This window comes from Felis catus, chromosome B2, assembly GCF_018350175.1.
Source record: "Felis catus isolate Fca126 chromosome B2, F.catus_Fca126_mat1.0, whole genome shotgun sequence".
Lineage (NCBI taxonomy): Eukaryota > Metazoa > Chordata > Mammalia > Carnivora > Felidae > Felis > Felis catus.
The window spans coordinates 63,161,743-63,174,203 of record NC_058372.1 but is presented as its reverse complement, the minus strand read 5'-3'; the positions used below and the strand labels follow the sequence as shown (position 1 = coordinate 63,174,203).

Below are 12,461 nucleotides of genomic sequence, written 5' to 3'. Positions count from 1 at the left end.
TCAAGAAAAGAGGACATGCTTCTCCAGATATCTAAGTTACTACCAGCCTGGATGTTAAGAAATTGAGGGGATGGAGGTAGGTAGATTCCAATCAGGATTCATCTACTTGAAGACTTGCCTTAGGGTGCTCATGCACGCAGTACAATTGTTCCTGCCCATGTAATAAAGAAGTAGGTGAGGTGTACAGTTACTAGCCTTCCTTACCTCATGCTTTGTGTGGTGGTGGGAGGTGTAAGGAGGATAACCATTTTAAACAGTAGAAAGATAGAAATTGGCTACAGGGGAGTAAAATAACCCGCAGATAAATAAGGGCTCTCCTAAGGAACAGTCATCCTACTGTTTACTCACGGGTGGTCCTGGGGGGCCTGGTTTTCCTGGAGGACCTGTTTTTCCTCGTCTTCCCTGGAAATCAAAGAGAAACAGTTAATAAATACCTGTGATTCCTTTGTATTTTAAGATAAGACAATATTAAATGGCAACTTTAAAGATAGTAAAAATCAACTGAAAGTTAAAAAATAATTTCAAGTCCACATCACCTTTAAACATCAACAAAATCTAAAAGCAACGGGCCAAATCTTAATGACCAAGACGAGAAAAGTAGTGCTTGTAATGAATAAACCTTAACTTATTAGCAGTCCTTTAAAGGCTTGCCTACCTTATTATTACTCTTGTCAAGTAATATAAACTATCTGAAGGATGGTCTAAGATTGGCATTTTATCTGATGCTTCTATGGTTTCAGATGCAATAAAACATTTGTCATCTTAAATTGGTGTTCCTCAAAGAATGGTCTGAATTGTAATTAAAAAATTTTTTTAATGTTTATTTTTGAGATAAAGAGAGTGAGAGAGCGGGAGAGAGACAAAGAGAGAGGGAAAATCGGAATCGGAAGCATGCTCCAGACTCTGGGCTGTCAGTACAGAGCCTGACGCGGGGCTTGAACCCACGAACTGTGAGATCATGACCTGAGCCAAAGTCAGACTGAACCACCCAGGTGCCCCTCTGGATTGTAATTTTATAGCAGTGACCTGAGGGTGAGATCGGGTGTTACAGCTGTGTATTCTGGAGCTCCATCTTAATTTACTGGCTTAGAATCTCTGGGGAAAGAAGCCATGAACTTGCATTTTAAAACCATTTCAGGTCATTCTTATGTTTGCTAAAGTATGAAAAGCACTACCCTAAGCCATACCGTAATCCTATGTAGTGTATAAAGCACATTAACATGCTCTTTTCCTCCCTTTGGATGGTTAAGCTATTTTTTTAAGTAAACTAAAATAAAGACCCCTTGCTTACTAGTCATTATCATAATGGAATGTTAACTTTCCCAAGTTCACAACCAGCTAAATTCCAGTTTCAAGAGTTAGAAAAATAAGATTGGGCTAACATCTATAGGTAACTGTGTACCTAATATCACTTAAAGGGCAGTTAGTTACTTTTTATAAATTTAAAATTTATTCCCCTTTCTAATAGAAGGAAGTAAGCTTAGGTATTCAAGCATACATTTTGAACAAGAAGCATTTCTGAGCATGTTTGATAAATATGTCCACTCTATTTCATTTTTCCTGATTATTTTATTATCATATTGGTAGCATATTAATAAACATTAAGACTTGTTGCTACTGAAAAAGTAAAAGTTTTGGGTTAGTCTTTCAATTTTGGAAGGGAGGGGAAAGAATTGTAAACATAAACACTAAAGGCCCATTTCATTCACTAATTTTCTTGCCTTGAAAGTGCCAGGCAAAGTAGCGTTCTCTCTCTGGTTTTCATTTAGGATTGGAGTGGGGTAGGATGTCCAATGCCAGACCAGCAGAGTAAGTTTTGGGAGGTAAGCATAAACCACACTGTGACTGGACAGGAAATGCTTGCACTGCTGTTGAAGGTGAGTTAAAGTCATCAGGAGTTCCTATAAAAATAGCTGTTTTTATAAACAATCCCAGCTAAAGTCTATGGAACATATTTTTAAAAATTGTATTAAAAACAGAAATATAATTAGTGGTGTTTTCATGTTTCTGTTTCACGTTTCTGTTTCAGAGATCTGAACCTGAGAGCTCCTTTAGGGACTTGTAACATTGGAATGAATATATAATTTAATTGTCTGTATACTTAATAAAAGTTTACACATGTACACCATTTTCTGGTCTTGTAGTTTACACATTCTGAAAATCAATATATTGGGTCTTTTAGTAAATGTAAGTCAATTAGACCCTGAGGACTAATCAATGATAAAAAGTTTACTTAGAAAGTGGAAGCCCTGTAATTTATTTATTCACAGGGGCACAAAGAAACAAAATCAATGGCATCGAAGTGGGTGATTGGTTCTTTCTTTCAGGTTGAGGTAAGTTAAAACCATAGGATCAACTTCTGTGTGCATTCTCCTTTCGTTAAAGGAGACATGTATATTGATCGGGGCAGGAAGTAGGGAAAATGAGGCTGACTATTGATCAACTTTTATCACAGAGTTAATGGTTAAGGCAAACCAAATGTCAGATATTGTAAGATAACATTGGCATGTCTTAGGATGAGGAGTGAAAACAGTCATGATTCAGTATGGCACGGGCAAGCATCCAAATTCTTGCATATCACTGCGGGTTTATGTGATCATTCAAGTCAGCCTTGCAATCGTCAGAGTGCACTGATGTGCATGCTGGAAGAGTGCAGGGGAAGCCTGCTTTTGTTCTCGCATCCTTGCTAAGAGTGGATGTGCAGGTAAAATATTTTTCAGGGATGTTAAATTACTGGAACATATTGTATGTAGGAGATAACTTGAGATGACAAGTATTTTCAGTTTAAATGTGATTTGTAGGCTTGAGTTTCTAGAACACCTTAATACGGATTTGAATACTTTTTAAAGATTTCTTTACAAAGCAGCATAGGCCCCATTTTCTTAGCCATAGAGCTAAATGCGCCTTAAATATATTGGGACCTAGGACTTTAGCTTAAGTCTTAAGTTTCATTGACCTGTCAGGGGGATCTTACAGGACAGAGTGGGGGAAGGTGGGGGGGGTGAATAGATGAAAACCTGGTGGAAGCTCCAGAAGGTGAGGTCTCAGAGTGGTCTTGAACTATTGGACTGACAGACTGTGGTCCTACTTCCAGACATCATCTTTCTTCTCTCCAAGGAGCCCCACGAATTAACTCCTTTGTCTTCTTTATTCCCATTCAAGGCCTCCAGCTGCACTGAACAGTCTCACATTCTCCCATTCCTCCAAAACGTCTTTTGTTTTTTCACTTAAAAACATTAGGGAAGGGCAAAAGCTTACCTAAGACATGACAGTAGATTTTTGGTAGGGTGCATGTTATTGTTTAAGCATGGATAACTCGGGGAATATTTTATTTGTAATATATGCCAAGACAGCAGGCATAAACCACAACTCTCATCCTAGAACTAAAATCAGATTCCTCCAGTTTTTCTGAGGGGAGTGTAATCTATGAATCTCTGTTGTTTCCTTACAGGACTCCAGGGGATTGTGTGGGGATGCCTGGGGCCAGGGGTGAGGGCTGCTGCTGGTGTGATGGGAGGAATGGCGGGCTCATGTTTGTTCCCACTTCTGCCTCCTTCTATTTCAGTGCCTTCACTGCAAGGCTTACTCTAGACCCCACTAAAAAGTAAGACAAAAAGTGGGGACTTGGATGAGGGTGGGGATGCAAATCCTGGCAGATAACAGACAAATGCTGACCTGGGGTAACCTTCCTGGTTAGGATGTGTGCTCCCAGGTGGCCATTTGTTCAGAAGCAATTCTGATAAATTGGAGTCTGGCTGAATCTCCAATTGGATGGGGACCTACTGTTCCAGCATAATCACAATTGGGTTAATCCAACACTTTTCTGAAAAGTGGAGCATAAAGCACAAAACAAAGATTCATTGTATCAGGTTGCCCTGGAAACCTCAAAGTGCTCAACATGTAAGTTTCCTGTTTGTAAAAGTGGAAAGGTTATTAGACAGCAGTTTAGATATTTGTCTAATGATTTAAGCCCAGCGGTGCTCCAACCCAATTGTGCATCAGTATCATCAGGAGGGCTAGTTACAACAGATCAATATGTGAAGAAAAGGGAACTCTCGTGCACTGTTGGTGGACGTGTACAGTGGTACAGCCACTATGGAAAACAGTATGGAGTCCCTCAAAAAAGTAAAAATAGAAATACCACACTGATTCCACTACTGGGTATTTATTTAAGGAAAAAACACTAATCTGAAGAGATACATGCACCAGTATATTTATTGAAGCATTATTTACAATAGCCAAGCTATGGAAGAAACCTAAGTGTCCATCATTAGATGAAGGATAAAGAAGATAATACACACACACACACACACACACACACACACACACACACACTGAAATATTACTCAGCCATACAAAAGAATGAAATCTTGCCATTTGCAACAACATGGATGGACCTAGAGGGTATTATGCTAAGTGAAATAAGTCAGACAGAGAAAGACAAATACTGTATGGTTTCCCTGATATGTGGAATCTAGAAAACAAAACAAATGAACAAACAAAACAGAACACATACTCCGAAGTACAGAGAATAAACTGGTGGTTGCCAGACAGGTGGGTGGTGGGAGAATGGATGAAATAGATGAAGGAGATTAAGAGGTACCAACTTCCAGGTATACAGTAAAGAAGTCATGAGGATGTAAAAGTGCATCAAAGAGAAGAAAGTTGATAGAATTATAGTAATTTTGTATGGTAACAGATAGTGGCTAGACTTATTGTGGTGATTATTTTGTAATGTGTATAAATATTGAATCACTATGTTGCATACCTGAAACTACTGTAAGACTGTATGTGAATTATACTTTTAAAAAAACCCAAAAGATTTCTGTCCCCACTTCCAGAGTTTCTGATTGACTAGGTCTGGGGCAGGGCCTGAGAATTCACATTTATTTTTAATAAGTTCCCAGTAATGTTGATGTTAATGGCTAAAAGACCGTACTTTGAGAACCCCTACTGTAAGCCTCGAGCTCTTATTCATACTTATTTATTTATTTTTAATATGAAATTTATTGTCAAATTGGTTTCCATACAACATCCAGTGCTCATCCCAACAGGTCCCCTCCTCAGTGCCCATCACCCACCCTTCTCTCCCTCCCACCCCCCATCAACCCTCAGTTTATTCTCAGTTTTTAAGAGTCTCTTATGGTTTGACTCCCTCCCTCTCTAACTTTTCTTTTTCCTTCCCCTCCTTCATGGTCTTCTGTTAAGTTTCTCAGGAGCCACATAAGAGTGAAAGCATATGGTATTTGTCTTTCTCTGTATGGCTTATTTCACTTAGCATAACACTTTCCAGTTCCCTCCATGTTGCTACAAAAGGCCATATTTCATTCTTTCTCATTGCCAAGTAGTATTCCATTGCGTATATAAACCACAATTTCTTTATCCATTCATCAGTTGATGGACATTTAGGCTCTTTCCATAATTTGGCTATTGTTGACAGTGCTGCTATAAACATGGGGGTACAAGTGCCCCTATGCATCAGCACTCCTGTATACCTTGGGTAAATGGTGCTGGGAGACTGGACAGCAACATGCAGAAGAATGAAACTAGACCACTTTCTTAACACCATTCACAAAAATAAACTCAAAATGGATGAGGACCTGAATGTGACACAGTAAACCACCAAAACCCTAGAGGAGCAAGCAGGAGAAAACATCTCTGACCTCAGCCGCAGCAATTTCTTACTTGACCCATCTCCAAAGGCAAGAGAATTAAAAGCAAAAATGAACTATTGGGACCTCATCAAGATAAAAGCTTCTGCATTGCAAAGGAAACAATCAACAAAACTAAAAGGCAACCGACAGAATGGAAAAAGATATTTGCAAATGACATATCGGACAAAGGGCTAATATCCAGAATCTATAAAGAACTCACCAAACTCCACACATGAAAAACAAATAACCCATTGAAGAAATGGGCAGAAAACATGAATAGACACTTCTCTAAAGAAGACATCCGGATGGCCAACAGGCACATGAAAAGATGCTCAACGTCACTCCTCATCAGGGAAATACAAATCAAAACCACACTGAGATACCACCTCACGCCAGTCAGAGTGGCTAAAATGAACAAGTCTTATTCATATTTAAAGTTAGCCAGTCATTGGGGTGCCTGGGCGGCTCAGTCAGTTAAGCATCTGACTTTGGCTCAGGTCATGATCACTTAGTTTGTGAGTTCAAGTCCCACATCAGGCTCTGTACTGACAGCTCAGAGCCTGGAAAATGCTTCCAATTCTGTGTCTCCCTCTCCCTCTGCCCTTCCCTCACTCACGCTCTGTATCTCTCTCTCAAAAATAAATAAACATTAAAAAATACAATAAAATAGGGGTGGCTGGGTGGCTCAGTTGGTTAAGCGTCTGACTTCAGCTCAGGTCATGATCTTACAGTTCATGGGTTGGAGCCCCTCCGCGTCAGGCTCTGTGCTGACAGCTTAGAGCCTGGAGCCTGCTTCAGATCCTGTGTCTCCCTCTCTTTCTGCCCCTCCCCTGCTCACACTCTGTCTGTCTCTCAAATATAAATAAACATAAAAAAAAACTAAAAAACAAAATAAAATAAAGTTAGGCAATCATGTAGAGCCCCTAATGTCTTGTAAATCTTGTAGCTTAGACCTAAAACCTTAATTGGTTTTGTGATTATGTGGAGCTTTGAGGATAAAAAGTCCATTGTCAAATTCAAGAGCACCTGGACTAGAATTCTCGATTTGTCTCTTAAGGAATTTGTGTGTGTGTGTGTGTGTGCACGTGTGTGTGTGTGTGTGTGTGTGTGTGAAGATTTCATTGCTGTAAAATTGATACTTATATTTTGCAACAGGTTTGCTAAGCATTAAAAAAAAGATCACATGTAAATTCTTACCATATATACACCCATTAGGATGGCTTTCTTTCAAAAGGTGTTGGCAGGAATGTGGAAAAATTGGAACACTTATTCACTCTTGGTAAAATATTGCAACTGCTATGGAAACCACTATGCAGATTCTTAAAAAAATTATTAGTAGAACTAACATATGATATAGAAATCCCACTTCTAGGCATATATCCAAGAGAATTGAAAACAGGGTGTTGAAGAGATATTTGCACACCCATGTTCATAGCAGCATAGCCATGAGGTGGAACCAGTTCAAATGTCCACTAACAGATAAATGGATAAACAAAATGTGGTTATAAACATACAATGGAATATTATTTACCTTTAAAAAGGAAGGAAATTCTGACACAGGCTACAACATGAATGAACCTTGATGACATTATGCTAGTTGAAACAAGCATAGTCAAATAAGTCACTAAATGAGAATACTGTATGATTACTGTGTGCACCACTTACATGAGGTACCTAGAGTAGACAAGTTTATAGAACCAGACAGAGGTGGTTACCAGGGGCTGGGGGAAGAGAAAAGAGGGGAGTTGTTGTTTAATGAGTTCACAGTTTTACTTTTGCAAGATGAAAAAGTTCTGGAGATCTGTTTCCCAACAATGTGAATACGTTTAACATTATAGAACTATACACTTGAAAATGGTTAAGACAGAGAATTTTATGTGATATGTATTGTCCACAGTTAAAAACAAGAATACTCTTGACACGACATCCAATACATGGTGGTAATAAGAACATTAGTTCCTTTTCTTCCTGCCCTTCTACCATCCTTTGCCAAATTCTCTACTTTTTTCATTTAAAAATGTTTGATAATATACAGTATCAAGCAAACCTTCTAAAATATGTATTGTGCATTAATTGAAAAGTATAACCAACGGAGAAACGGGAACCCTCTTGAACTGTTGGTGGGAATGCAAACTGGTGCAGCCACTCTGGAAAACAGTGTGGAGCTTCCTCAAAAAATTAAAAATACATCTACCCTATGACCCAGCAATAGCACTGCTAGGAATTTACCCAAGGGATACAGGAGTACTGATGCATAGGGGCACTTGTACCCCAATGTTTATAGCAGCACTCTCAACAATAGCCAAATTATGGAAAGAGCCTAAATGTCCATCAACTGATGAATGGATAAAGAAATTGTGGTTTATATACACAATGGAGTACTACTTGGCAATGAGAAAGAATGAAATATGGCCCTTTGTAGAAACATGGATGGAACTGGAGAGTGTGATGCTAAGTGAAATAAGCCATACAGAGAAAGACAGATACCATATGTTTTCACTCTTTGTGGATCCTGAGAAACTTAACAGAAACCCATGGGGGAGGGGAAGGGAAAAAAAAGAGGTTAGAGTGGGAGAGAGCCAAAGCATAAAAGACTCTTAAAAACTGAGAACAAACTGAGGGTTGATGGGGGTTGGGAGGGAGGGGCGGGTGGGTGATTGGTATTGAAGACTGCATTTTTTGGGATGAGCACTGGATGTTGTATGGAAACCAATTTGACAATAAATTTCATTAAAAAAGTATAACCAATTCTTAACTATGCATGTGGTATTTTTTTCATCCAAGATAACAATCAAGTTGCGCCCATTAAGCATAGACATATAAAAATTAAATTGTGAGGTATTCATAGAATGGAATACTATATAGCAACAAAAATGAATGGAATACAACTACATGCAACAATACAAGTGACTCTTGCAAACATAAAAGGAATAAATGCAGTCAAAATTAAACCATGCTGTTAGAAGTTATTATGGGTTACTGCTGTGGGAGCTGGAAGTGACGGAAAGAGAGCATTAGAGGGATTTTAAGGTGCTGGTGATACTCATGTTCTATTTCCTGAACCTGTGTGCTGGTTACATGGGTGTGCTCAATTTTTTTTACAATTTTTTTTTACGTTTTTATTTATTTTTGAGACAGAGAGAAAGTACCAGGTGGGGAGGGACAGAGAGAGGGAGACAGGAACCAAAGAGAGCTCTGCGCTGACAGGAGAGAGCCCGATGTGGGGCTCGAACTTACCAGCTGTGAGATCATGACCTGAGCCAAAGTTGGATGCTTAGTCAAACAAGCCACCCAGGAGCCCTGGATGTGCTCAATTTTTGAAAAATCACCAAGCTGTATATCCGTGTGATACATATGTTTTTCTGAATGTATGTTAAAATAAACTTTTTTAAAAAATGAAACCAGGAGATTTCAACAATAGAATGATTTTATTTGAATTATCTAATGACTTCAGCCATCTGCATTTGCTGTGTGCAAAGCCACAGAGGGTCACTATCATCAGGAAGAAAAAAGCAAACAAAACAAGGCTACTTAAATAAATGACATCTACGAGTCTCAACGGTTCAAAATAGCCTGGTGCTCCCAGGGTGACTTACAGTATGAGCGCATCTTAAATTAGTCACTTGATTTATAAACACTCGGCCCTGCAGGAGCACCACGAGGAGAAAGAATGCATATAATGGGCTACTGGTACTTATCCGACAGATGGTTTTTGCTGTTGATGAGGATGAGGATGATGAAGACAAGTTTGCAGCAGTATTTGGACTTAAATAAAGGATGGTATGCAGACCTCAAGCCCACAGAGGAGACATATGTGAAAGCAGTCTCTCTAAATTGCCAGATCTTGCTAATACAGCTGGCTCTGCTCAAATATTTCCCTGTCCCGTGTGTGTATTTAGCACACTCTTAGGCATCAGCTCAGCCTGAACAAGGTATCAAGGAAATGTCAAGGAAGAAGACACAGGGCCTTGACTGGCACTCCCAACTGTGAATGAGGTGTTAATTACACAGGAAAACATTACAGACTATTTGGGAAGTTCAGTTTTCTTTTTTTACATTGTGAGCGGAAATAAGACTTATGACTGATGTAAAAACTTACCACATTTTGGAATCAATGATATGTGAAAAAAGGGGGATTGGAATACTTATGTGAGAATGCATAATATCCTAAATGCATTTTATTTCTTAACAGATATTTAAAAATACATCTATGACAGCAACAACCCTACTCATAAAGGTCTGATTATTTCAGGGATCAGACAAGTGGCTCTTTGAAGGACATGGGAAGAGGATATAATTCAGCATGGACAAATGATTTGAAATAGGTTTAGAGCCCAGGAAAGATGAGTCCACACTATGTTGCCATTCCCAATATTGCCTTTCTTCTTTAGGGTGGGATCTCAAAATTTCTAAATCATTCCACAATTTCCCCATCTTTCTGTCCCCTGTACATGTTCTGAGTAACTCCAGTGGTTTTTCAAAACAAGTTAGAAATATGACAATATTATGTAATCCCCCTCAGCTACAATTGAATAAGTGATAATCTAAATGCATTGGGCTGAGCCAAAGGGTCTGGTCTGTCAGTAATGTCTATAGTCACTGTTTAGTATTCCTATTAAGTTATTATGTTGTTACTAATTTGGTCATAAAGATTAAGTATAGTCGAGGTCTGACCTCTTAACCCCCTTCTGTTTGAATATACTAACAATCAACTTTCCCTCCTGTGCCCTGAGCTATCCATGTTGTACAAAAAAAACTTAAGAAAAGTCTATGACTAACAATTATAAAAATGGTTGCCATTTATCAAGTACTTGCCATGGTCCAGGCAGAGACTGCTGAGCAATGACTTAACATTAGTTTGCTTAACCTTTTCAAAACTACCTTGGGAGGGTGGTACCGTTCCGTTCCAATTTTACAGAGAGAGAAAGGTTAAACATCTCACTCCAAATCACTCTTCTCTTAATTGGTGGGGCAAAAATTTAAAGCTGAGTGTATCTGATCTTAAAATCCATAATCCTCAGAATTGAGGTTTCCTTGGTCGGTATCCTGATCATTTTTTTAATGTTTATTTTTGAGAGGGAGAGAGAGGGAGAGAGGAGGAGGATGCACAGAGAGAGAGGGAGACACAGAATCTGAGGCAGGCTCCAGGTTCTGAGCTGTCAGCACAGAGCCCAATGTGGGTCTCGAACTCATGAACTGTGAGATCATGATCTGAGCTGAATTTAGAGGCTTAACCAACTGAGCCACCCAGGTGCCCTCCCTGCCCCAATCATTCACAATTTAGGTTACTTTGCTGCTGTAATTGTTGAGTTTCTCTTATATTCTCACAACCAAGGCAGATTTTTTTAACGTCCCAGTTGCTTATCACTTTGTCCTTTGGAATTTGGGTCTCCTGGGCTCTCACCTGCTCCCGACTTCTGCTTGCTCCTGCCTCAGAATCTACCCTGACTTCTGCAGACCCTCCATCCTGCCATTGGGATTTGTCTGGACTTCTGATTGCCTTGCCAACCATCAACTCTCTCAGTCCCAATTTCTGGCTCTGTTTTCTATGACTGCCATTGTCATTCTCTGCCAAGGCACTTGATTCATCTTGGTATCATGTGTATCATCATCATGATGATGTATCATCATCAACAGTAGGGTGTGGCTAAACAACTTCCGGAACATGCTGGGAATATATTTTAACATCTCTGTGCCACATTAAGAGGGTGGATGCTGGAAGCACACTGTAAAATGTTCTTTTCCTCCATAACTGGAAATTCACAGCAGGCATGCTCACAGAAGGGAAATGGGGAATCAGGCCTTGTACACAGTCTTCTTGGTCTGAGGATGATGCCTCTGGTCTTCCACATCTCTAAGCACTTTCGTAATGCCTCGTGAAGGCAGAATTTTCTATTTCACTTTTGTTAAGGGAACCTGTTATATTTTTAATTTAGAGCAGATAGAATCAACATGTAGAGGAAAAAATAATGCACATAAACTGTCATGTCTACTTTTATAGAAACATTAAAATGAAAACAATGTACTGAGGTTCCCCAAGAAGCTTCAGAGAGGTCAGAGTCTGAGCCAGTAAAACAAGAACACACTTGGCCTCAACAGCCGGCTCTGGGACAAAGAAATCATCAATGATATTTTATATATTGATTTCAATTAACATAAAGTTATAGTGGGTAAAATTTCAGCATTTTTGAGTTGCCTACTTTAAAAGATGAAATGTATCCTCAAGGGTAGAATTTTAGAACTGCATTTTGAATGTGAAGGATTGATTAACCAGCACCAAATAAATTCACAGGAATACATTTTGCAGCTATCCAATAACTGCCTGGTAAATGAAGAGAATTCCAGAGGATCCATAAGATGATCTATAAAGGTCACCTGATTTGAAAGAGAACTTTTAGTGCATAATTCTCAATTCATCAATTTGAATTTAATAGGTCAAATTGCATTTTGGATATTTAAATGCTGACTTCAGAACCAAACCCTAACCAAAAGATGGGTAAATTTATTTAAGAAAAATGTACTGTCTGTGTTTTATATATGGTGCAGGGAGGAAACACATTAATATGACTAAGACCTGGGTCTTGCCTTCAAAGTAGAAGACAAAGGACAGTTATTCATAACAACTATTTGGATTGACTTGTTCATTTGGTTATGGATAAGCTTAGGAGTTCTGGGGAGGGAAAGGAAGGAAAAATAGGTTCTTGCCCATAGTGATTATGTGCTAGTCTTCAATAACTCCCTTCAGCCTTCTCTTTGAGAGGGAAGAGAAAGAGGTAGGGTCATCAGCATGGGAGTGAAATGTAGGGA

At 39.1% G+C, this 12,461-nt stretch overlaps 1 protein-coding gene across 2 annotated transcripts in view; it reads right to left on the bottom strand.

The window, feature by feature from the left end:
• The window catches only part of COL19A1 (collagen type XIX alpha 1 chain), a 349,696-nt gene that overhangs the window by 109,376 nt on the left and 227,859 nt on the right, over positions 1-12,461 (bottom strand). For both annotated transcript variants that reach the window (XM_045057717.1, XM_045057718.1), the window contains exon 17: positions 349-402. In XM_045057717.1, the coding sequence (XP_044913652.1) occupies positions 349-402 (54 nt within the window). The remainder of the gene's footprint in view (positions 1-348; positions 403-12,461) is intronic.